Source organism: Diabrotica undecimpunctata, chromosome 8, assembly GCF_040954645.1.
Source record: "Diabrotica undecimpunctata isolate CICGRU chromosome 8, icDiaUnde3, whole genome shotgun sequence".
Lineage (NCBI taxonomy): Eukaryota > Metazoa > Arthropoda > Insecta > Coleoptera > Chrysomelidae > Diabrotica > Diabrotica undecimpunctata.
The window spans coordinates 100,005,566-100,030,938 of NC_092810.1; the positions used below are offsets into that span (position 1 = coordinate 100,005,566).

Here is a 25,373-nt window from a genome sequence, read left to right on the forward strand (position 1 = left end):
TAGGAATATGTTTGACATCAATAGAGATCAACTGGGACCGTATTAGAGGTTGTTGTTCCATGTCTTACGACAGATTCATCAGCATCGTCGAATTTCTCTTTAACAACACTTACTTCTCATTTAATGATAAATTCTATTAACAAACTTTCGGTACCCCTATGGGAGCTAAGATTTCTCCTATCATTGCAACTTACGTTATGGATTATGTATTAGACTCAGTCATTCCTTTACTATCCTTTAATATTCCATTTAATAAAAAATATGTTGATGATATCATTTTGGCTATACCCAATGACAAGGTAGATGAACTATTAGACACTTTTAATGGTTATGACCCCTACATCCAGTTCACTATAGAGAGGGAAGATGGTAATTGGTCCGTCCCCTTTCTCGACATAAGGATGATCAGGGAAACCAACAACATCAAAATAGATTGGTATCAAAAACCGACCCATTCTGGTAGATACCTTAACTACAACTCATACCATAATAATTCTACCAAAGTCAACTTAATCAAACAGATGAAAAATAGAGTAACAAAACTATCAGATCCTTCATTTCATACAAAAAACCTACAAATCCTACAGAAACTTTTTATTTCAAACGCTTATCCAACACCATTAGTTAATAAGATTTTGTTTAATACTATCCATGACGAAGATATTTCACCTTCCTTCGCGACTAACAATGCTGATCCTGATGTCTTAAGTGGGAACCCAGTCTCTGATACTCCTATAAACAAATATTTTTCATTACCATATTTCAGAGATATCACTCCGGGGTTAACAAGGATTCTGAAAAGTGTTGAAAATAGCTTTGGCAATAATAATAACAACATTAAACTTAATGTAGCTTGTAGATCAGCCCTAACAATTAATAATCTTTATTCTAAGATAAAAGATAAGACTCCCATAGATAGGCTTAGTAATATTGTCTACAACATTCCATGTCTCTCTTGCAACAATTCCTACATCGGTCAAACATCTCAATTATTGAAATCACGTATTACACTACACAAAAGTGATTCTCGACTTCACCCTGACCGTTGTGCATTAGCCAAACATGTCCATTCCACTGGTCATCTCATGGACTATACTAACACCACAATTCTCCACCGTGAGAACAATAAAGCTAAAAGAGAGTTCATTGAAATGTCTTATATTTTCCTTAACGATTTCTCCATTAATGTTAAGAGTGACATCAAGAATCTAAGCGATATATACCACCTGTTACTTAAATCAGATACCAAGAACAATACTATATCACAGATTACTAACTTGACTGATATATCCATTAACAACTAACATACCTTTATAATTAATTTTCATTAACAAAAAATATATAACATTCCCTTGCTTTTCTTAGATACGTCTCAATAAGATTCAATAATACATGAACAATATAATATAATTAAATAAAGAAAATCAAAATAATATTTCCCTTTACTGGGATTTAAATTCATTCGTTTTTTACCAATGAACCTTAACGACATAAAGATTCATACCAACTAATAATGAAGTTGTCAGCGCTTGCGTTCTGGCTTAAACAGAACCTCACTTTTAACTATCTAAAAATCAAAAATTTAGTTATTGCCGACATTTCAAAGAATTACCTCCTTTTAAATGTAGTTGCATTAGGTTTTTCGATTAACCTTGGGTAAGCCTTTACGTGTCAAGTTCGAAGCTACCATACATTTCAATCCTTATAAAAAACTTTTTTTGCACATAGTAACAAAAAAAACACCACTATGTTACTAGCAAAGTTTTTTAATATTCTAACTCTACAATTCTAAGTTACGGTAAGATCAATAATGTTTTAATAGATAATATATGGTAGCTAATTATAATTTATTCTCTTTCAGCCCTGAAGAAGCCAAATTAATTCTCTTTGGCGAAAACGTTCGGCGAAACAATTGATACACATTAGAGTATTTCTTGCAGATTTCCCCAATATTTAAGAGTTTACTATTTAACTAATCTGCAAAGATTAAATTTCTTTTCTATATATATATATATATATATATATATATATATATATATTAATATAAAATATTAATATTAATATATATTAGATATATTAATATAAAATAAATAAATAGATAAATTAGAACCCCTACACCACTGTATGATTATTGTGAAGTGTCATGAAATTTAAATTTGGCGCATTCGCATTTCCGGATATGTTCGCCATCAGAGGCCACTTTTTTGGTCTCTTTTTCATAACGATTAGATTCCCTCTTTTGTCTTTTTGCTCGATGGGGCGCAAGTCAAGGATTATGTTGCTGCCAATAACACAACATTTAAATTTGCTGACATTAAAAATTTATTCCATGAAGCTATATCTGCTGTAACCATAGAAAAACTGCGTCAGACATGTCAAAGAAGAAGTAGAGCCAAAAATGTGGGAGTTGGACAATTTAATTGAAGCCCAAATTGAGCCCCTCATTATTAACATTAATGATGACAGCAGATTCTGAAAGTTAATAGCGCAAATACTGTAATTTTATAAACTTTCTTTTTTCTGCATATTATATACTTTATTTTGTGGTTACTAGCTCTCAATCTTGTAAATCATTTTTATATTTAAAAAATTGGTGTACTATAATCTGTATCTGTCAAAGTTTGTCTGTTTTATATTGTATCTTCAATTTACTAGTTCGGCCCTGAACAAACGCGTGTTTTCAGCGAGCATTTGTTTACATCGTCCGTAGCTTGAAGTTGAATTTACTTTAGGCCACATAGTGGTACCTCAACTATGCTCAACTAATAGTGAAAGGATAGATCGAGGGAAAAAGAGAACTAATAAGGAAAAAACTATCCGACAATGGGCAGGGCTAAATTTTAAAAAGCTAATAAAAACAGCTGAAGACCAAGAAGAGTTTGCAATTTTGTAGTAGCCAACCTTCATTACGGAGAGGGCAATTTAAGAAGAAGAAGTGTACAAAACATATCAGTCTTTTGCAAAAAACATTAAAACAATAAAGTGCTCAGATAGGAATTAAATGCTTTACACACTTTTATAGTAATTTTCTTTTCAATTCATTTATTTGTCATAAGTGTGTACAAAACATATCAGTCTTTTACAAAATAATATTAAAATAAACATAATTTAAGTTACATCTTGAGTTCAGTATATAGTATAAAGTATTAAAAACGACTTTTAGCAAAAAAAAAACCATAAAAATACTACAACTATTTTACTTATGCAAAAACTAGTTCGACTCTGTCCTGCTATGAGAACGCACTGAACAGAATTAAATGTTTTCATCAATGCCTGAATTCACCGTTTCGTTCGTAGATTAACGTCACCAAATGAGTATGTCAGGTTCACGAGATTTTGAACTCAGTCTACCTAATGGAACATGTGTTCGTAAATAACTTAATAACATATTATTTAGGAAAAATGCTGTCTATCATTATGAATAGCATAATCTTTTGGAGTTCAAGACCAAACGCAATTCGTTTTTATTTTATTTATTAACGGAATCCATTTAGGAAAGTTTTAACAAAGCTACACCTTAACAACAATAAATTTTTAAAATATCAGACATCTTAAAATAATAAATTACAACAAACTTTAATTATTAATGCAGCTACGAAGAGTAGACTAGGATTGACATGCAAAAGAAATCACTTATTATAAGATACCTGTTAGTTGTTTTTTAAATAAACTAATTTTGGAGTCAAAAATATTTATTTGTTTTGGCAGGCTATTAGTGCTTCGCAGCAATTATGTAGTCGGTTATATCATAATTATTACTGTGGCGAAATGGCACAGAAAAAGATTTCCGATTGTCTATTGTTTCTACTAGGTAATCTATAATAGTATTAATGACTTTGTACAGGAAACATAAATCTAACAATGTCTTACTGATAGTCACATTCCTCTCTCCGGTATCCACTCCTAAAAGCTGATGACGCACGACAGTATCAATAAACGGGAGAAGTTAGTAACGAAAAAAATGAATGAAAAACAGTTCAAAACAAATCGGTTCAATGATTTAAGTCAAACAAATAGACCTAAACCACTCAACGGCTCAAACCAAAATTGTACACTGGAGGCAGAACCGAAAATGGTATTCTTTTTTGTCACTGGTGACTTTCATGGAGTGACTCTCACCCATTTTCTGAATTTGCAGAACCAGGGGAAGGTGCCATTAAAATCTCATATACCATACATGAAACAAACGTTAACTTATGGATTCTACATGTAAATATGCAGTCATTACGGAATAAAGTAGATAAACTGGAAGGCAGGTAAGAAAATTGATTTCTTTGTATAACGGAATATTGGCAGTAGAAAGAGGAGATTCAAGCAGTTCACTTACAGGGATTTAAACTGGCTGCTTTTTCAACCAGATTGGCTTCAGTTAGAGGAAGAACATGTATTGCTATTAGGGAGAATTTGAAAGTGTTTAATTGTAATGTGAATTTTAACTTAGAAAAGTGTATTGAATACTGTATGATTGTTTTAAAGAAGGTAAATGTAAGTATTATATGTTTATATCGAAGCCCATCTGGCCCTTTTGCCACCTTTTTAACATCTTTAGATATACTTTTGGAAAGGTTGGTATGGTCACCCATTGTCTTGGAAGGTGACATCAATGTCAAATTTTGTACAAATGAGATCAATACAACTAGGGTACAAGATGTACTGGAAGGTTAAAATTTAAATCAAGCAATTTTTGAGCCGACTCGAGGAGAAAACTGTCTTGATAACATTTTCCTGGATTCTGAGATACATTGTGAGATGGTCGGAGTATGTGAACTGGGTTTCTCTGACCACAGAAGACAACAGGTTGGTTTTTCATTGCATTAAGTTGATAAGTATCAGGAAGAAAAAATTACTTTCAGGCCAATTACACAGAGAGTTCTATTTCTGTTTCATAATAGGATATCTGAAATAAGTTGTGACTTTGTGAATGTGAGAGAAATGGATGTGAATGAGAAATTTAACAGATTTCTGAATGTTCTTGAGAGGAGGATAAGGTAACGGTCAATCAAACTAATAAAATTAATTGGTTTAACAATGACTTACAAGCTATGTGTGATCAACTGCATTTTTTAGAACAGCTTAAAAACAGTATCGGTCACCAGACATTGAGAGGATATATAAAGACTTTAAAATACAATACAAACTTGCAATATGGAATGCAAAAACATGGCAAATAACAACAGCATCAGGAATTCCAGAAATCCAATAAAGTCTATGTGGACAATCATAAATGAACATCTTGGTGTTAAGAAAATTACTAGCCAACCTCCTAATATCAGTCCAAATATCTTTAATATTTACTTTTCACAAATAGCATCCAACTCGATCAAAGATATCCCAGTTTCAAATCTCAATCAAATAGATATATTTCAAATATTTTATATATATATATATATATATATATATATATATATATATATATATATATATATATATATATACATATCATATGACTCATATTTAACCTGTAAAGATGTTATTATTCTAACTTGTGTTTTCTAGTATATTCTCCGACCCGCTGGAAACCTGTCCCCCGTTCAAGAGGGGGACAGGCCTGCTGGGGTCTGCATTTAAATTTTTCAAAAATGCTTTTTAGTTTTCTCAGGATTTGAAAAAAAATGGATACATTTAAAACACATTGACCATTTTGACAGGCGACATTTTGCGCCTTTCCCCTTTAATACCTTACGATTACAACTACTATTATTTACCTTATATAATTACGATTAGAAAACTATTCAAATTCAAAATAAATAGGATCACCTACGGAATCTGAGTCGTCTTGAGGGTTAATAATTAGCGGTTGTGTCTCTACGGTCGCATCAATTATGTTATCAAGATCGCACATTTTTTGTTCTTCTTCTATTACATGCCTTACTGCATCTTTCCAGTTTTGTTCTGTAATATGTTGTAAAGACTCGTATAACAATTCACGTACAGCTTGTATTTTATATGACGTATTTTTTCTAGCCACATAACTTTTCATTTGTGCCCAAATGAGTTCAATTGGATTTATTTCGCAGTGGTTATAAGTGGTTTATAGAATAAACTATCATCTATTACAACAAATATAAATGAGCTATGTAGACTTAGAAATTCAGTTATTTCCTTCATAAAGGAGAAACTATGTTATAGTTTTAATTAATAAGTAATAGTTACTTAAATATGTTCAAAGAAGTTTTTTGTGACACTAGCATTTTCCATGTAGAGATTTTACAGAAAGAATATTTATTGTAACACATTAACTACAACTTCAAATCCTGTGCAGGAGTTTGGACTGGGTTGGAGACAACCTTGGTCATTTACTCTATCTCAATGACTCCAATCAGTATGCTATAGACCAATGATTCCCAACCTGTGGTCGCGGACCACCGTGGTCCGCGAAGTGAACAGTCATAAAATAATAATCAATTTAAATCTTGGCTCTTGAGACGTAAATTAATCCGTCGGCCTATTTTTTTTTAACTCAAAACGTTTCCAGACGAGTTAATCTTCCGAGTATTTTCCCTCACGTGCCGAATAGTTAGTTCCGTTATCTTCGTTTAGTTTCGGCCGCTGACGTGTACAACAGGACAATGCGTCTTTGATCGCGCCGCGCCACTACTCAGTGCTGACTCAACTGTCAAATGACGAGCGTGCGTGTTTTTTGCTTGGTGATTTTAGTTTACTAAAATAAGCAAACAGATGAAACTTTCGGGTTTTTTTAAGAAGACGGATAGTGAGAACGTTAAAGCAGGATATTCTACTAGTAATATTGCCAGTGATAGCACAATAATAACGCAAACTGGTCCTAAAAGAAAGGCTGCTAACCGTAAGTACAATCCCGACTACATAGCATGTGGATTTACATTCATTGAAGAATTTGTTGTCCAGTTACCTCAATGTGTAATTTGTGCGGAGGTATTAAGTAATGAGGCAATGAAGCCGGCAAAATTAACTAGACACTTTGAAACAAAGCATAAAAATTTTGCCGGAAAACATGTAGATTTCTTTAAGAGGAAGGAGACGGAACTAAAATCGTCAAAAAATATCCTTAAGGCATACTCAATTTAAGATAAAGCTACTTTGAAGGCGTCATATCAACTTTCACTTAGAAACGCAAAAACCAAAAAACCCTTTACTGTTGGTAAGGAATTATTTTTACCATGTATCGTAGATGCAACTAAAGCAATTTTAGGTGATAAATACACTAAACAAATACAAAATATTCCTCTTTCCAATGACACCGTTAGTAGGAGAATTGAAGATATTGCATCAGATGTTGAAACCCAACTTATAAAGAACATTCATTCCTCAAAGATTTTTGCTGCACAACTTGATGAATCTACAGATATTACCAATAAAGCTATTCTTCTTGTTTATATACGATTCATAGATAAAGACAACAAAAAATTATCTAAGGAGTTCCTGACCTCGATTGAGTTGCAAGGTAACACGACCGGAAAAAACATAAGCCATCGACGGATATTCCACACTTAAAAATCTTTCTTGGAAAGACTGTGTAGGACTTTGCTCTGATGGTGCCGCGGCAATGACAGGTCACAAAACAAGCTTGCAAAGTTTTGTAAGGAAAGAAGGAAACCGTGATATTGTTTTAACACACGGTATTATTCATCGCGAAATGCTTGCTGCCAAAAGATTAAGTCCCAACCTAAACAAGGTTTTGACTACTGTGGTAAAGGCCGTGAACTTAATAAAAAGTAATGCTCTTAGTTGGAGATTGTTTGCTTTGTTATGCGAGGACATGGGATCCATCCATTCCAATCTCCTTCTACATACCGAAATTCGATGTCTGTCCAGGGGCCGAGTTTTAGTCAGATTTTATGAACTTCGAGAAGAAGTATGTATGTATCTTGATGAAATAAAACCTGATTTAGCGGAAACACTGCGTGACGGAGAATTTATGGCAGTTAGCTTTTCTAGCAGATACTTTTGAACAGCTCAAAATATTGAATCTAGGTCTGCAGGGAACATCTAAAACCGCATTTGACCTTTGGAAAAAATTGATTCATTTAAGAAAAAAATGGTTGCTATGGGAGCCGGAAGCTGGAAAAGAACCATTTGGAGTGTTAAACTTGTTTTTAGATTTTATCTCTGAAAATGAAGGCTTAAATGAGGATGTTTTACATTCACTGGTTAAGTCCTACATTAAATCGCTTCAAGATGATACTTTGAGAAGTACTTCCCTGCTGATACAGATGTGAGGAAAAATAATCTGTGGGTGATTGATCCATTTTTAGCTACCCAAGATAATAATCTGTCTATTCAGGAAAATGAACAGCTTATTGAAATTTCATCCGATGATCATTTAAAAGTAATAAAATCTCACTGCGAAAATGTTGCAGAGTTTTGGATAGGATTACTTGATGAAAGTCCACTGCTAAGTGAAAAAGCTTTGAAACTTCTTCCTTTTCATTCCACTTATATCTGTGAGGCATCATTCTCAACATTATATGTCATCAAGAATAAACACAGAAATAGGTTGCTAACTTTGAATGCTCCTATGAGACTGGCGTTAACTTCTTTCGAGCCAATTATTACCTAATTACCTAATTTGGCGCTATTTATGACTTTTTACTTTGTTTTTTATACTCCTTTTGTCTTTCACTATGTATTTTCTTTTTTTATTTTGTAAATAATAAATTCATTAGTAAAACTTCAGTGTTCATCTCATTTTACCTATTATTGGGAAATATTAATAATAATATCTAAGTGGTCCGCCAAGAATTCTGAAAGGTACAAGTGGTCCTCAGTGGTGAAAAGGTTGAGAACCACTGCTATAGACAAATCTTCAGCAAAGTAAGGTAGCTGCGCCAGAACTTCCCTAATAAAGAGAATTAAAAAGAATAAATGGATGACATTGTGTGCAAATAAAAAAATATGAGAGGAGAATACTACTGGAAAAGAATTAAAAAACAATATATTGGGTGATTGATTAGTGTGAGCAGTAGATCTGTTATAGTAAAAATTACAAAAAAAAGTTATTAACAAAAATTGTAGGCAGCTTTAAACTCCACATTTTAAAATTAGTTACAATCTTACAGGGTGTTCTATAAGATGGTGACAGACCAAACTTATGTTTTTTTAAATGGAACGCACTGTTTTTTATTTTAAATTTGAAATCTGCTTCACTTCCGCATCACAACAATGTAAAATTTTATTATCTTATACCTGGTATTTAAAAAGTTATAACCAATATTACCTGAAAATCGGATCAAGTTTAACTCCCTGTATAATTAAAAAGGAGTATAGGAACATTGATCTATTGCAACCATAGTTGTTTAATAATTGTTAAAAATTATAAAACATATTCGTTTTTATAATATTCGTTAAATCAAATACAGGGTAAGTTAAAATGCAAGTACATTATTTTCTTGGTAATTTTAAATAGAACACCCTGTATTTTATATCACTATCGAAAAGTACTAATATCGTACTTCAAATTTTATGAAGTACTCCCTATACCTAAAGTTATTAGTTTTCTAGATATTTTTATTTTTCCATCAAAATAATAATTTGGTAGATATTTGAATGTTTACCAATAATTATTGTGAGTTGGCCATGATTGATTTGTCAGAAACTGACAGTTTGACATTATTGTTTATTAATTCAGTAACGAAATAACGACACATAAAAGAAAACAATTTATTTCAAATAAAATTTTAAATTTTATAAAAAATAACTGACGAAAAATTTAAAAAAATTACAACAGTAATTTTAACTTATCTTACTTAAGTAAGTTGTTCAAAATGACCTCCCAAAACATCTATGCATACTTGAAAGCGGTCACTGAAAGAGTTGCTTACATTACTAAGCATTTGTAAAGAAATATTTTGAAATGCAATTCGGATTCTATTTTTCATATTATCCCTTGTTGTTGGAGGTATTTTATATACTTCGTTTTTAACGTAACCCCAAAAAAAATGAGTCCATTTTATTGAATTCTGGTGACCTTGTGGGGCACCGGTCCATCCCTTCCGATCCATCTTTCACCAAACTGATCATTAAGTAATTCGTTGTGTAGAAACCACATTTGTTCACGTATATTAAGTGGAACCTCTTCTAATAATATCGGTAACTGATTTACGATAAAATCTAAATAAATCTCACCATTTAAGTTATCTTCAAAAAAATATGGTCCTACTACATGGTTACCGACGATATCTCCCCACACATTTAGAGACCATCTTGTTTGACTATGTGTTACTATATGGTATGGATTACTTGTTGAATAGTAGTGAAAGTTATGCCTATTAACAGAACCGTTTCGATAGAATGTAGCTTCATCACCAAATAGGACATAATCAAAAAAATCTCTGCTCATTAATTTTTTCTAAGGCCCATTCACAAAATACTATTCATTTCTGAAAATCATCATTATTTAATTCTTGGTGCTTTTGAATAAGATAAGGGTGCATCTTGTTTTTAGATAGAATGTTTTGAACAGAGTCGTAACTAAGTTCTTGTCCATTGGAAATACTCCTTATACTTGGGTGTGGGTTTTCTGTAACTGCCATCAACACACTCATTTCGTTTTCCTCTGTCACACTAGTTCTTGTTCGTTCATGTTTTTCATAATTCACTGAACCAGCACGGTTAAATCAATTTTTCAAATGTATCTTGTCTAGGTTGCCGCCTATCGGGAGACCATCATGAATTTTTATTGCATTCCCCCAATATCCAGATCATATCTACCATTTCATCAGTAGTAAAATTCATTATTGCTAATTTAAATTGAATTAATTACTGAATTACTAAATAATAATTGTTGCTAATTTATGGTGTACCCCAATACTGAATTATGAATAAACAATAATGTCAAACTGTCAGTTTCTGACAAATCAATCATGGCCAACTCACAATAATTATTGGTAAACGTTAAAATATCTACCAAATTAATACTTTGATGGAAAAATAAAAATATCTAGAAAATTGATAACTTTAGGTATAGGGAGTACTTCATAAAATTTGAAGTACGACATATAGTACTTTTCGATAGTCATATAAAATACAGGGTGTTCTATTTAAAATTACTGTTACGATAATAAATATCATGGCCTACAAAACTGTAAATATATTATGACTAATTCTGTTTTTGTTGTAGAAATTTCGGCGAAGGATCTAGACCCAAATTATGATGAATCATCCGACTCGAGGTTGCCAGGTAGGCCGAATAAGACCGGTCTGAGCTTCTGGTTACTTCGATGGGAGATCGTCGCTTCGCCGTTGTTCTCGAATAGCGGGATTTTATATTTATAAAGGAATTTTGTTATGAAGAGGGTTAGTTAATATCTGAAGACCCGCGCCTGCGATTTTAATTGTAGCGTTCGTATAAAATAAATTATGTATTATTAGTGGTTAATAAACTTATATAAATTATCGTGCTTTTTAATAAATTCAAACAAGAACAATATAATAAATTAATAAAGACATTATAAATTAAATACAGACATAGCAGTTAAATAAATTCACAACATTACCAAGAAAATAATGTACTTGCATTTTGACTTACCCTGTATTTGATTTAACGAATATTATGAAAACGAATATGTTTTATAATTTTTAACAATTATTAAAAAACTATGGTTGCAATAGATCAATGTTCCTATACTCCTTTTTAATTATACAGGGAGTTAAACTTGATACGATTTTCAGGTAATATTGGTTATAAATTTACTAAATACCTGGTATGACATAATAAAACTTTACATTGTTGTGATGTGGAAGTGAAGCAGATTTCAAATTTAAAATAAAATACAGGGTGTTCGGCTTAAAAAAAAAACAAGTTTGGTCTGCCACCATCTAATGGAACATCCTGTAAGATTGTAACTAATTTTAAAATGTGGAGTTTAAAGCTGCCTACAATTTATGTCAATAGCTTATTTTTGTAATTTTTACTATAACAGATCTACTGAGCTTCCTCACACTAATCAATCACCCTGTAGATTATTTAACCCTCATAAGCACCCCATAATGCAGCTGCACCCCAGACCTTCTTTTTCTCACCTATCTTTTTTAGTATTTTTTTTTTATTTTTGTTCATTTTCTTATTCTCAATTAATTCAATTCTAAATGCATTCTACCCATTATAGCATTTAAAACTCTTTTCGTTAACATGATTTTCTAGAAAAGTGACTGTGGGGTGCTAATGCAAATGCAAGTTGTTCAACAAGTAGATGCCTATAAACCTGAAATTATACTTCATTATAATAAAACAAAAGGAGCTGTTGTAGTAGTGAACAAAATAACACAACATACACAACACAGCACCAAACACACAGATGGTCCATGGTAAGGTTGTATCCCCTATTAGATATTTTAGCCATAAACGCTTTCAAAATTTGGAAAGTAAAAAATCCAAATTATGATGGGAAACATTAAGATGCAAGAAGTTTTTTTTAGACTTAAGATGGAAATTGGTGAAAGAAAATGTTATCTACAGATACCAAAACACAAAAAATATGCACTCTCAGTTACATCAAAATGATGAAAATTGCATATCCTGAATTGGATGTTTCCGATGTTCCACCTGGAGCTAACATAGATTCAGGACAAGGTTGTTGTTACTTATGCCAGAGAAAAAAGACTGAAAGTCCCGGCATTACTGTATTATGTGTATAAACTTTGTTATGTTGCTCACTCTGCAAAAAATTTCAATTGATTGTTTTGAAACTATAATTAATTTTTTTTATGAAGAAATAAGTGCTTTGTTGGAAAAATTATGTGTGGCAGTATAAACAAGTTCTTATTATCTCTCAAATCATTTTCCTTGATGTTTACATACAAAAAAATGGATATACAGATCTATGGGGTGCAATTGCACCTCTTACAGTTATTTACATAATAATCCAGGCACTGTCTTACGAGGGTTAATTGTAGATATGGAAATCAACAATCAATGTCCATTATGATACAGTTGAGAGAAAAATATAATTGTTTGCAGAATACTATGTAGAAAATTGTGGATGTCAAGGAAGTAATAGCTATGATAATATACAAAAAGATGAAGTGGACATAACTTAATAACATAATAACTTTTGTAATATAAATCAACAATCAATGTCCATTATGATACAGTTGAGAGAAAAATATAATTGCAGAATACTATGTAGAAAATTGTGGATGTCAAGGAAGTAATAGCTATGATAATATACAAAAAGATGAAGTGGACGTAACTTAATAACATAATAACTTTTCTTCATAACAAGCTAATGATGAATATATATAGTCATATGAGAGGAAGAATAAGATGAAGCACTATGTTCTGGTAAACATACAGCATAGGGACATGAGTGTAACACAGTAATGTGTTACCTACATTATAACAGGAGTATAAAAGGATCCAAGGAGATCTAAATATTCATTAATATATTCAATGATACAAAACTATCATAGCCAATAACATTTTACAAATTGATTTGTCAAAAACAAGAGTCCCACTCTTCCTGTCTTGAAACCATCTTCTTCAAAGATAAAAATTTCACATATTCAACTCAACAGACACTATAATCTCACTTTTCACTACTCACAGTTCACTACTTATGTATAATCTCACTTTTATCAACAATAGTAAATACAATAAATATTTAATACTATAATAATATCCCTACTATTGTTTTCACCAAAGCTAGAAGAATAACAATAAATTTTTGATATACTGTTTCCCTTTATTATTTTTAGGGTTTTCCTCACATTCATTGCTTTCTTAGCACAAAAAATATTTAAGTGAATAACCTACCTTACCTTATACTTACTAAAGATCAACAGTAGACTTAAAGATGCGGAATCAGGCCGGGACTGGTGCAATATGATCAAATGGCACATTTTGCACCAATTCCAACCCAGTTCAACATCTTTTCTATCCCATTGGCAAGCAATACATTTATAACTAGTAACCTCCTCTGGCAATAATAACTTCTAATTATTCAAAAACATAAATGTTTACTTAATATTTCGTGTTTTAATACAAAATATAGTTGTTATTACTCATTTTGGTTAACATGTTTAACTTTAAGCAAGTTTGTTTCATTCTTTTTGGCTTAATGACTTAATTTTCTAATATAATCATTTAAATGTTCTCAATGACTATGGCGTTACTACCAGAGAAAAGTGCAAACCTAAAAAGCCGCAGTTAAATTGCTATCGAAAAATAAACGTAGGTGTCGAAATGAACACGAAGAGCCGTTATGAAGAATTTTAACAAAGAAAAGAATAGGGCAATGACATTTTCTTACCTGACCCCCGAGGGTATTTCTTCCACTATCCTGTATAGACGTTCCAAATTTGGATCTAAATTCGAACTTTCAGTTTCCATTGAATGTCTAATTTGTTCAAATAAATTTTGATACCTTATGAAATTCAAATCACTTTTGTTTTAATAACGTTGTAAACATAATAAAAAAAGTCGTTAAAATAAAACTTTTGACAGGTGACTTTTAAAAGCATGCTTCCGTAGAGTGACATCTCTTAGAGACTAAGCAAAACATTTATGTGAAATGACAGAAACCTGAAAATAAAAATCATTTCAAATTTAAAAAAGTCCTTTATGTCGTAAACATAATATCTATTCAAATAAAACTTTAGTATAATACGTAAAAACTTCTTAATATAAATATGGTAATAAAATTTTACCGACACACATATAGCGTTTTGTTTTACCAAGACATTAATTAAAAGGTTCTAAGTTTTTTTCAGTTTATAAATACCAGCATATTTCCACTAGATGGCAGACGCTGTTCTCTTTTCTTGGTTTTAAAAATAGTATTAAAATTTTTGCTGTTTTTCTTGAGTTATAAAACTAAACATAAATAATTATTGGCGTAGGTATATGAGAAAATTATTAGATGATGATAATTTGAAACTATGGTGAATCGAATCAGCTTCCAAGTTGCCGATATATTTTAAATTACGTGTTACTATATTGTTTATGGTCTTTGTACCGCCAGATAGGTATTTATAAAAATATTTTGTGGGCTTCTTGTAGATGCAATAACAATTCATCAACAGCAATTCATCAATTAATTAATATCTCAATCCACGTTGGATAAGTAAATTATCGATATTGATTTCCACTTATGACCCGTTGCATTTGCATTAGCTTAGTAATTTGTTTAATTAATAAACAATGGATTTACATTATTGTGGAATGGATAAAATTATTGTTACACTTACATAAAAAATAAGAATTTAAATTTAATTATCCCTAATGTTTCCCAGTGTGTAGTATTACCTAACCCTCATCATATTTTTTATGTACTTAGAGATACATGAAAAATACTATACTTAGGGTCAAAAACTATTTCTGCTTCAAAATAGCGATAAAAGGAGTGCATAATTTTGGTCATTATTCTTATATCCCCTTTACATGCAGCCATCGCTGCTGCTACTCGCGTTGCCCACTGTCTTGCCCGAAATAATTCCGCAGCACCATTAAAGTAAATGACTGTTTACATACAGCTACCACAAAGCTGCATCAGTGTACCATCAGCAATGGAGGACATAGAAATTACTGCGGCGACAGCTCTGTGTGTTTAAAGTTTACAAAATTATCTTAACGTTTTAAAAACAAATGAGGTAAAAACATCTGTGTCGAAAAAGACGATGGTGGATGATAGCGGTTCATCGCAACACAACGGTGTAAGTCTTTTATTTGGATAATAATCTGAAAATGGCTTCGAACATTTTTTTACAGAGGAAACATGACAAACTTTTTCAATGAACTAACTTGTAAGGAATCCGGAGAATTTTAACTTTTGCAGAATGTCACGCATAGAGTTTAAATTTTTGCTTCAGAAAATTAAGCCCATGATAAAAAATAGACTAAAGTAAGAATTCCAATACCACCAAAACTAGGCTTGGCAATAACATAACGATATTGGCCACTGGGGACAGTTACCAAAGTTTGCATTATTTATTTAGTAGGTATCATCACCAGCAATTTCGCTGATTGTGCCGGAAGTTTGTAAAGCAATTAATATCGTTTTAAAGGGCCAAATTCAGGCAAGCAATAAACATAATAAGAGTTAGGAAACGTTTATTCTGTTTAACCATTATTGCAATATTTATAAAGTATTGTCTTCTGCAATATCTTCTGCAATTCTAAAAACTTCCGCATTTGGTCATTGCTCCATTAAACCATAGTTAACGAAAAATTTAGCAAACAATAAACAAATAAGTCCATGCACCGACAAGACAGCGAGCAGTATGTAAACAGTCACTCTCACTCGCACTGCAAGTCCTTCGCCAAAAAACTCCAACGAAGGGAGCGTACGACAGCGGCAGTGGCATGAGTAATGGCAGCGCGACCGACGTATTTACATACTCAAGCTGCCAACTTCCCTGTTCAATTCCATGCTCACTGCCGCGGAAGTGAGCTGCATGTAAAGGGTGTATTAATTGGATATTGAGAAAGAGAGAGATAGTGAGAGAGTGAGAGAGAAAGAGAGAAAGAGAGAGAGAGAGAGAAAGAGAGAAATAGAGAAAGAGAGATGTAATTAGTAGAACTAACTCTAGTTCTACCTGAATGTATTTCCTGTTTTTTTCATGAAAAGGCGAAAAGCTCGGGTTCGTTCGGAAAAATATTCATGAGATTTTTTTACATATTCATTTTCATGAGATACTCCAAAATAAGGTTCAAGATGTCTTGAATAGGCTATACCTCACTATGCGCACACCCGCATAGTGAGGGACAGCACCATCCTGTTGCAGCTGTTGGGAAATTGTCACTGAAAATACTTACTTGGATTTGGAAATAATCAAGACAACTCAGGTATAATACTATTTTCCAATAAATCTAAATACGCCTATCATTTAAGTTTCTCCTAATGAAAAAAGGACCAACTAGTTTGTCGCATATTTAGTCTCCAGCATAAACATTAAGTTTTTCTTGATACTGTTTGTGGTATTCATGCATCCAACGAGGATTGTTACGTGATCAGTATCTACAGTCATCGCAAAACATAACATTACTTAAAAATATTTGATCGTTTTTATTGTAATATTTTCCCATCATTATTTCTGCAAAATCTTCATGTCTATCGAAATAATCCTCTGACAACGCCTGAACCAATCTTTTGTATGGATTTAATTTATTTTCACGTAAAAGTTTTATTAGGAATGTTTTTCTGCGCTTTGATTTCGACAAATTACTTATTGAATCAGTTTCGTTAAACATTTTTACTAAAATATCGGTTATAATATAAATTATTAAAGATATTAAATAGACACCAACAATACTAATTTATTGAAACTAACTTGTTATTGTAACAGTCATAACTTTTTTTCGTCTTTTATGAGGAGGATTGTCCAAATGTTCGAAATATACCTTGGTCCTAGAAGGTGGGCAGAACTGCCTTTCAGCCTCGGTTATGCAGGATTTCTCCAGCGTTGCCACGATGATAGCCGAGACGTACGCAGGGATTGTTCGGACACTATTGCTGTCAATGCCAGAGACCTATCTGCTAAACAAACATCCCCCCCAACCGTGAATTAAGGGCTGGACATCCCTGATTGGGACTCAACGTCGTCACGGCATTCACCCGATCTCTCATTCACTTTGACTGAATACTTTTCTCCCTCTGTGACTCCCTGTTGATGTTCAATCTTGCCCCTTCTCTTTCTGCTTTATCTTCTTATTGCTTCCGGCCACCCTACCTCCATTCGGGCCGCCGTTCTTTTTGTTCCTTTCTCTCCAATCTTCTCTTCACATATTTTTGAACTGCTCTCACTGACCTGGCGACGTAAGCATCTCCTCCACCATTTCCATGACTGATTGCCCCTACGTCCTAGCTCTTTTTCAAGCAGGCTGCTCTCGTCTATCCATTTATCGCATACCAATAGAGTATGTGACAGTATACGATATTTCACAGTACAAGCGTATGTCATTTTCTGCCTTTCCAAATCTGTAAAGGTATGCCTTAAAGCAACTGTATCCTGTGAGCATCTGCATCGGGAAGTAGTCCAAACGCCGATGCACCCAGTCGATCCAATATCCCAGATTAGGAAACAGCGACTTCGTCCACTGAGCCACCCTTCTCATCTCGTCTGATTTCTCTTGCCACACCATTATGGACCTCTCCTTTTTTTAAACGTTCTGTTGCTATGTCTTCGTTTCTTTTCTCGTATATTCTTCGTCTTTCCATCACTAGCACGTGCATCGGAATATACGCGGCGATAACCATCTAAATGTATTATTTTAATATCGGTGAAGATAATGTAAATGTTCCAATAACTCCAAAATTATGGCATTTAGGTATAAGAAATATAACATGAAAATAATCAGTATATAATAAGAAAATAATCAGTATATAAAAAGTAAAAAATATACAGGATGATCTATTTAAAATAAGAAAGTTCATTGAATTTCCAGAAAACTCGAAGATCTGACAACAACGTAAATACCACAATATTATCGGCCACATCATCAGATCCTTAAACATTAAAATCTATAAAAAATGTGCAAACTGATTTCGAGATAATTAAAGCGTTCCACACTCTATACTCACCCCATAGATTGAAAATGAAGAGGAAACAAAAATATTATTTTAAAAGTATAAAACAGATCGTGCAAGCCGTTTCCGATATAATTGAGGCATTCTATATTTTAAACTCACCTTGTAAATTGAGAGTGAAGAGAAAAACAAAAGTATTGATTTAAAAGTATAGAAAAAGGCCATAATTATTATTTTTTAGAAAGGTTTGTTGGTGCTTTTGAACAGATAAAGTCAGTAATTTTATTTGCTTTCTTTTTTTATAAAGAATCTAATACAAAATTATTATCCAAAATATAAAACTTAAGCATTGAGAATTTATATTGAGATATAACTAAACCAGTGATAAAAATAATATGTATTAATTTTTACTCAAAATTAGAAACAGTTACTTGATGATGAAATAATTAAACTTGTTTGATTATTCTATCGTTAATTAAAATTTTGCATCGTTTAGCTTCTCTTGCCACCATTAAAGATTTCGTCTTATATGTTGGTATTTTAATATTATATTTGAGGCGCTCAGGGCTAAAGTGGATCAAGTCCATAAATTATAGTTCTGAGATAATGAAGGTTAAAGTTTAGGTAAGACTAGTTGAACACAAAAGTGTTTTAAAGATTAATTTTTCTTTATAGCTATAGTACGAACACTAAGTTAAATACAGGGTGAGTCATGAGGAACTTTACATACTTCTACCATATGTAGAGTCCCTCAGGGAGCATATCATGTGGCCACTAAAAAAATGTCAACTCCTCTTCTTTATTAATTAACAGGGTGATTTGTGTAATTGACCATTTATTTCATTTTATTGTAGTGTTTATACGGCTCATTTAATTTTTTTAATTTTTGCATGATACAGTACACTACTATCAAGCATTCGACTGGTATTAGCCAAACTAAAAAATTCCAGGACTGGCTTTGGAAAAATTAATTTAGGGATTCGTATTAAATATTACACCCTGTATATATATATTTTTTTAAATGCAATAAGTGATTTTCAAACTACATAAATAGCCAATGAAAACGACATATGCGACAATGTTGTCGCACTTTTATTAAATTTTTAGTGAACGATCAAATCTTACCAAAAATAGAACAACCATAATGAAGTATCAAATTATAAGGTAATTAATTTAAACAAATGTTGTAAATTTCAAACATTTTAATTGAAATGATAAACTGAGTCACTGCACAACAAAAAACAGTAACTACTAACAATACCGAAGAACAATTTAAAAAAAAAAACTAAAAATATGTACATAGTTATGATAAACCCATAAATTAGAACTGGAAAAGATACAATAATGGTAACAAAATAAAAATAATTCAAAATAGATTTTCGAAATGGAACCCTGCAGCCTGTACACATTTTTGTTGCCGAATTGCTAATTGACGTATTGAATTACGGATACTCTGGGGATCGTTTCTAATAGTATTACAACAATGTATAATTCTATCAATTAATTGTTGTCGGTTATTAATATTCACTGCGTAAACTAGTTGCTTCAATCGTCCCCAAATATGGTAGTCAACGGGATTGAAATCAGGGGATCTTGAAGGCCACGAAATAGGACCTGCACGTCCTATCCACCTGTTGCCATAAACATTATTGAGATGTTGTCTCACTGCCAGTAAAAAGTGTGGGGGTGCTTCATCATGCTGAAAATACATCCCTCGGATAGCAACGTTCGCGTTGGCAAGCAAATTCGGCAAAATATTTTGTAAAAAGTTCAAATAGACCTGCCCTGTTAAAGGACCATCAAAAAAGTGAGAACCTACTAATTGGTTATTTATGACACCAATCCACACGTTAACCGAAAACCTTAACTGAGAACGACGTTCTCGAATAGCATGGGGATTTTCTTCTGCCCACACATGTGAATTTCGTGAATTATTTATCCCGTCTCTGGTAAATTGGGCTTCATCTGTAAATAGTTTCCTGTATAGCGTTGGTCGATTATTGTTAATCCATCTACAAAATTCCAACCTATCGATCTCATCTCCAGCATGTAGTCGCTGAACCATTTGAATGTGATATGGGTATAGATTATTTTTTTGTAAGACTCTACTTACTTTTGATTGAGTAACATTGAGTTCTCGACTTACTTGTCTAGTGCTTATTGTAGGGTTCATAGTAACTTCGTCCATTATGTCATCTTCCTGCGCTTCATCTACATGTCGCTCTGTTGTTCCACTAGGAAAAGTGCCATTTTCTCGCAAATATTTAAAAACTGACCCAAATGTTGGATGACTGGGAGTTCGAAGATTAGGAAATCTCCTGCGATATTCTCTACTAGCAGCCCTACCATTCCCATTACAGAATCCATAAACAAATATTATGTCTGCACATTCTGTGGTCGAAAACTGATGTGGCATTTTGAACGAAAGTAACAAAAGCTCTACCAAAACTAACACAATGTACTTAACGTAGATATGACAAAAGAAATATGTATTCTTGTACACATAAATAACAATTGATAATGACAATAATGACAATGGGTATAAAATATCAAGAAACGTCAAACGGTCAACGCCAACCTTCATTTTAAACTTTTTTAGATTTATTTTTATTTAGTACAGTTGATGCAATGTATTATTATTTGACATAAAATTTTAATCATTTACAATTAACAAAAACTAACACATACAAGAGGTTTAACTTTTCAATCAATTTAATTTATTATTTATCGAAAATAATGCCCCAATACGATCTATGAGTAAAAATTTAAAATTGAAAAACAATTGATTCTATCGTAGAGATAATACAAAGTGACAGTAAAGATATTAATTTTCTACGTATTAGATTATGTTATAGGAACTCATTTTAATTAAAATGTTTGAAATTTATAACATTTGTTTAAATTAATACCTTATAATTTGATACTTCATTATGGTTGTTCTATTTTTGGTAAGATTTGATCGTTCACTAAAAATTTAATAAAAGTGCGACAACATTGTCGCATATGTCGTTTTCATTGGCTATTTATGTAGTTTGAAAATCACTTATTGCATTTTAAAAAAAATTTATACAGGGTGTAATATTTAATACGAATCAGTAAATTAATTTTTCCAAAGCCAGTCCTGGAATTTTTTTGTTTAGCTAATACCAGTCGAATGCTTGATAGTAGTGTACTGTATCATGCAAAAATTAAAAAATATCAAATGAGCCGTATAAACACTACAGTAAAATGAAATAAATGGTCAATTACACAAATCACCCTGTTAATTAATAAAGAAGAGGAGTTGACATTTTTTAGTGGCCACATGATATGCTCCCTGAAGGACTCTACATATGGTAGAAGTATGTAAAGTTCCTCATGACTCACCAAGTCATAATTTAAAAATAAAAAAAAAATATTTTAAGTGTTAATTTAATTGTAAATCTTATTATTACTGGACTTTGGTTCTGATTTTTGTTTTTTTTATAAGGTCAATCAAATGAATACAATACACTAAGCATCTAACATTTTATTATATTGTAATAACCGGTTCACAAGTTAATATAAAAAAAGTTTTAAAATTGCATTTTAAATGCTGTTAATCAAAAATAGGTTCGTCATAACCTGGTTCTTCGTCCGTTTTCTGGGAAGTTTGTGACCTGGTAAAACTTTCTGTTCAAGGATTTTTAAAGTGGTTGTGGGTATTTGAGGGTAGAAATGGTAAAAGACTAAGCATGTCCTTTTTCTTTGCCTCAGTGACCACTCTCTCAGTTGTGTATAACGGGTCTTGCTTTTCAATAAATTGAGAAATTTTCGTAGACTAGCTTATTTTCAAGAAGTCGAAATCTTTGTTTAAAGTATTTTTAAACTGCAGTATCCAGGGTCTCTCCCGCTCATACCTCATCCATCTCATCTCTAACCACTTTATAGGATCACCATCCTCCGTTTTTTTTTCTGTTGACTATTATGGTTTTAAGTTTTTTGGTAGATAAAATTTCTGGTGTTGTTACTTTGATGACCACGAAAGGCTTCTTAATCTTTGCAGTCTTGGCTACATGCATCCAATCTTCAGGTGTAAATATCTGAATACACTTTCGGGATGCTGATTCTATCACTCCAAAATCTTGGTCATTAGGTAAAAACGAATGACCAGAAACCAAAAATTTATGATCAATTGTTTCAATGCTTAACTGAGGATCAAGGACCAAGTTCATTAAGGTAGAAGCAACTTTAATATTTCTGTTTTGACCAGTGCAAGAGTCAGAGTAGAGGATAACATGTTTGTGGTTTTTAGCCTCTTGTCTAATGTGTTTAGCCAGCATAGATGCTACTTCTTGAGATCCCCTCCCTCCTTCTGTTTCGTCCCAGAAATGCATGTACCCATTAATATTATTAAAAGAATGGATTCCAAAATTGTAAACGTACATATTTCTTTTATAGTATGCTAGGGAAGTAGTCAATTTGGGATATGGGAGAGCCTTTTGTAGATCAGATGTTGCAACATAGCATGTGTCTGATGCAGCAGCTTTGTCATTTTTAAGAGATTCCCTAGATTGCAAAGCTTTAGCCACGTGCAATTTCTTTTCGAATTCAAATTTACCACGTCGTTCTTTGTCATTTTTCTCACCTAATATTTTCAATAGAAGTTCGTCACATCGATTACATGTATCCTTTGCAGGAACTTTAAAATGTAAGTTAAACTTGGTAGAAAAAATATGATAGTAAAACTTTTGTTTTAAAGGTTGCTTTCCTTCATTTTCGCATTGTTCAACGTATAAATCATACAGATTTCTAAAATTTAAATCCGGATGTAGATACTGTTACGTAAAAATATGAGTCATATTAAAAACCTGTAAACATGTTTATATTTTAGATTGTACGAGACCCTTCTATTTACCTGAACGGTACCTTCCAGAAAACGGTCGAAACGATGACCCGGATTGATCTTCTAGTATAATCAGGCTGAATTCTCGACCGGCTGTGTTTTGATATATAATAACGGAGCTTTCATGGTAGAGACAGTTAATGAAGAAGATTCGCGTCCGCGATTTAAATGTTACGTTCGTCTGTATAAATTATGTATTATTAGTTAAATAAATTGTTATAAATTATCGTGCTTTTTAATAAATTAAAATAAGAATATTAAATTAGAATTAATTCACAACAAATGGTGTCAGAATAGTGGAATACATAAGATAAATTGCGAAAATAAATTACAAGTGAATATTTGTAAATTGTGAAAATGACGACGATTTATGAGCTGACAGTGACTAATTTAAGACTAATCTCGAAGACAGAGAATTAGCTTCTACCGGAAAAAAGGCTGAGTTAGTCCAACTACTAAAGAACGCTTTGCTAGAAGAAGGACTAGATTCAGAGACTTATATATTTGAAGATGCTGTCCTCTCGTCGATTTCGAAAGTTTCTTCTGATGTAGCCAAAGTTTCTGGTGACATCGCATCATTAGAGAACAAAGTTTCTGACGATATTTCGAAGGTATCTTCTGATGTAGCCAAAGTTTCTGGTGACATCGCATCATTAGAAGACAAAGTTTCTAACGAGATTTCGTCCCTGGAAAGCAAAGTTTCTGCTAACATCTCTTCGGAAATCTCTAAAGTAACTTCTGAGATGTCTGCCCGCGACGATAGAATATCTTCGTTAAAAAACCAAGTTGCTGCCGATATGTTGGCCTTCGAAGAAAAGATATGGAAAGAGATGGAAAAGAAGCTGGAGGAAACAGGGACAGCAGAGAAAGGAAACAATCCAATTACAGTAGAGACAAAAGAAGACGAGACGAAATGTAAGTTGGAAACACGGCCGAAATTTGAAGGAAGTGGAGGTTCTGTCCATGTGAAAGTTCCAACTTTCGATTGAAAATCGTCATGGAACAACTACATGAAACAGTTCAAATCAGCCGCAAGAGCAAATGGATGGTCTGAAAAAGAAAAGGCGGTAAACCTGACTATCGCTTTTCGAGGAGATGCCTTAGACGTGCTTCAGACCATAGCCGTAGAGGAGACCGATGATTTCGAACAACTCAAGAAGAGGTTAAATATGCTATATGGCCACGAACATTTGGAGCATGTATATCAGTCGCAGCTTAAAAATCGTAGACAGAAGAAAGATGAGGCTCTTCAAGAATATGAGGTAGATATTGCCAGATTAGTACGATATGCTTATCCAACAGCTCCCGAAGACATGATGGAAAAATTGGCCGTTCAAACGTTTATTGATGGTCTTGGTGATCATGAAATGCAGAGAACACTGCGATTAGCTCGTCACAAAACGCTGGTTGATGTCTTATCCGCCGCCCTCGAATACGAGTCAGCTACGCAGGCCTCTGGCGGGTTCAGTAAAGTTAGGACTGTAAAAGAGGAAGGAGACGAAGATACACTTGACCAGCTCGTTAATATGATAAAAAGCATGACATACAAGAAAACGAAGACCATCAGATGCTGGAATTGTGGCGAAATGGGACACGTACGAAGCTCCGTAAGCACTCTAGGTACGACGCAAATCAAGAAACTCACCATCAGGAAAACTAGAACGGGTCAGCCTTAGGGGGCAGCTTCGACCCAGAACTTTTCTAAAGACCCTCTCATACTAATAGCTTCTTTGAAATGTTGTGAAGATAGTGTATATGTAGATGGAGACGTAAATGGTAAAAAGCATACGTTGTTGGTGGATACCGGAGCGACCAGAACCATTATACGCTCGACAGTAATAAACAGCCGAAAGAAACTGTTACCAACGAGGTTGCGACTTCGGACCGCTACAGGTGAAAATGCCAACATTCATGGAGAAATCCAGGTACAATTGGGAATTGGAGCAGAAAAGTTCGTCCATACTGTTATAGTTGCTGACATCGAAGAGGATGTTATATTAGGAATGGACAAAGAACATTAAATTAGAATTAATTCACAACAATACTTTCTCTCTGGATTTTTTTGC

The 25,373-nt window shown here is 32.8% G+C and overlaps 1 protein-coding gene across 1 annotated transcript in view; it reads right to left on the bottom strand.

The window, feature by feature from the left end:
* The window catches only part of LOC140448498 (uncharacterized), a 64,667-nt gene extending 50,238 nt beyond the window's left edge, over window positions 1–14,429 (bottom strand). Inside the window, exon 1 of the mRNA XM_072541582.1 lies at window positions 14,229–14,429. Coding sequence (XP_072397683.1) covers window positions 14,229–14,308 — 80 coding nt within the window. The 5' untranslated portion in view covers window positions 14,309–14,429. The remainder of the gene's footprint in view (window positions 1–14,228) is intronic.
* Between the last annotated feature and the right edge of the window lie 10,944 nt (window positions 14,430–25,373).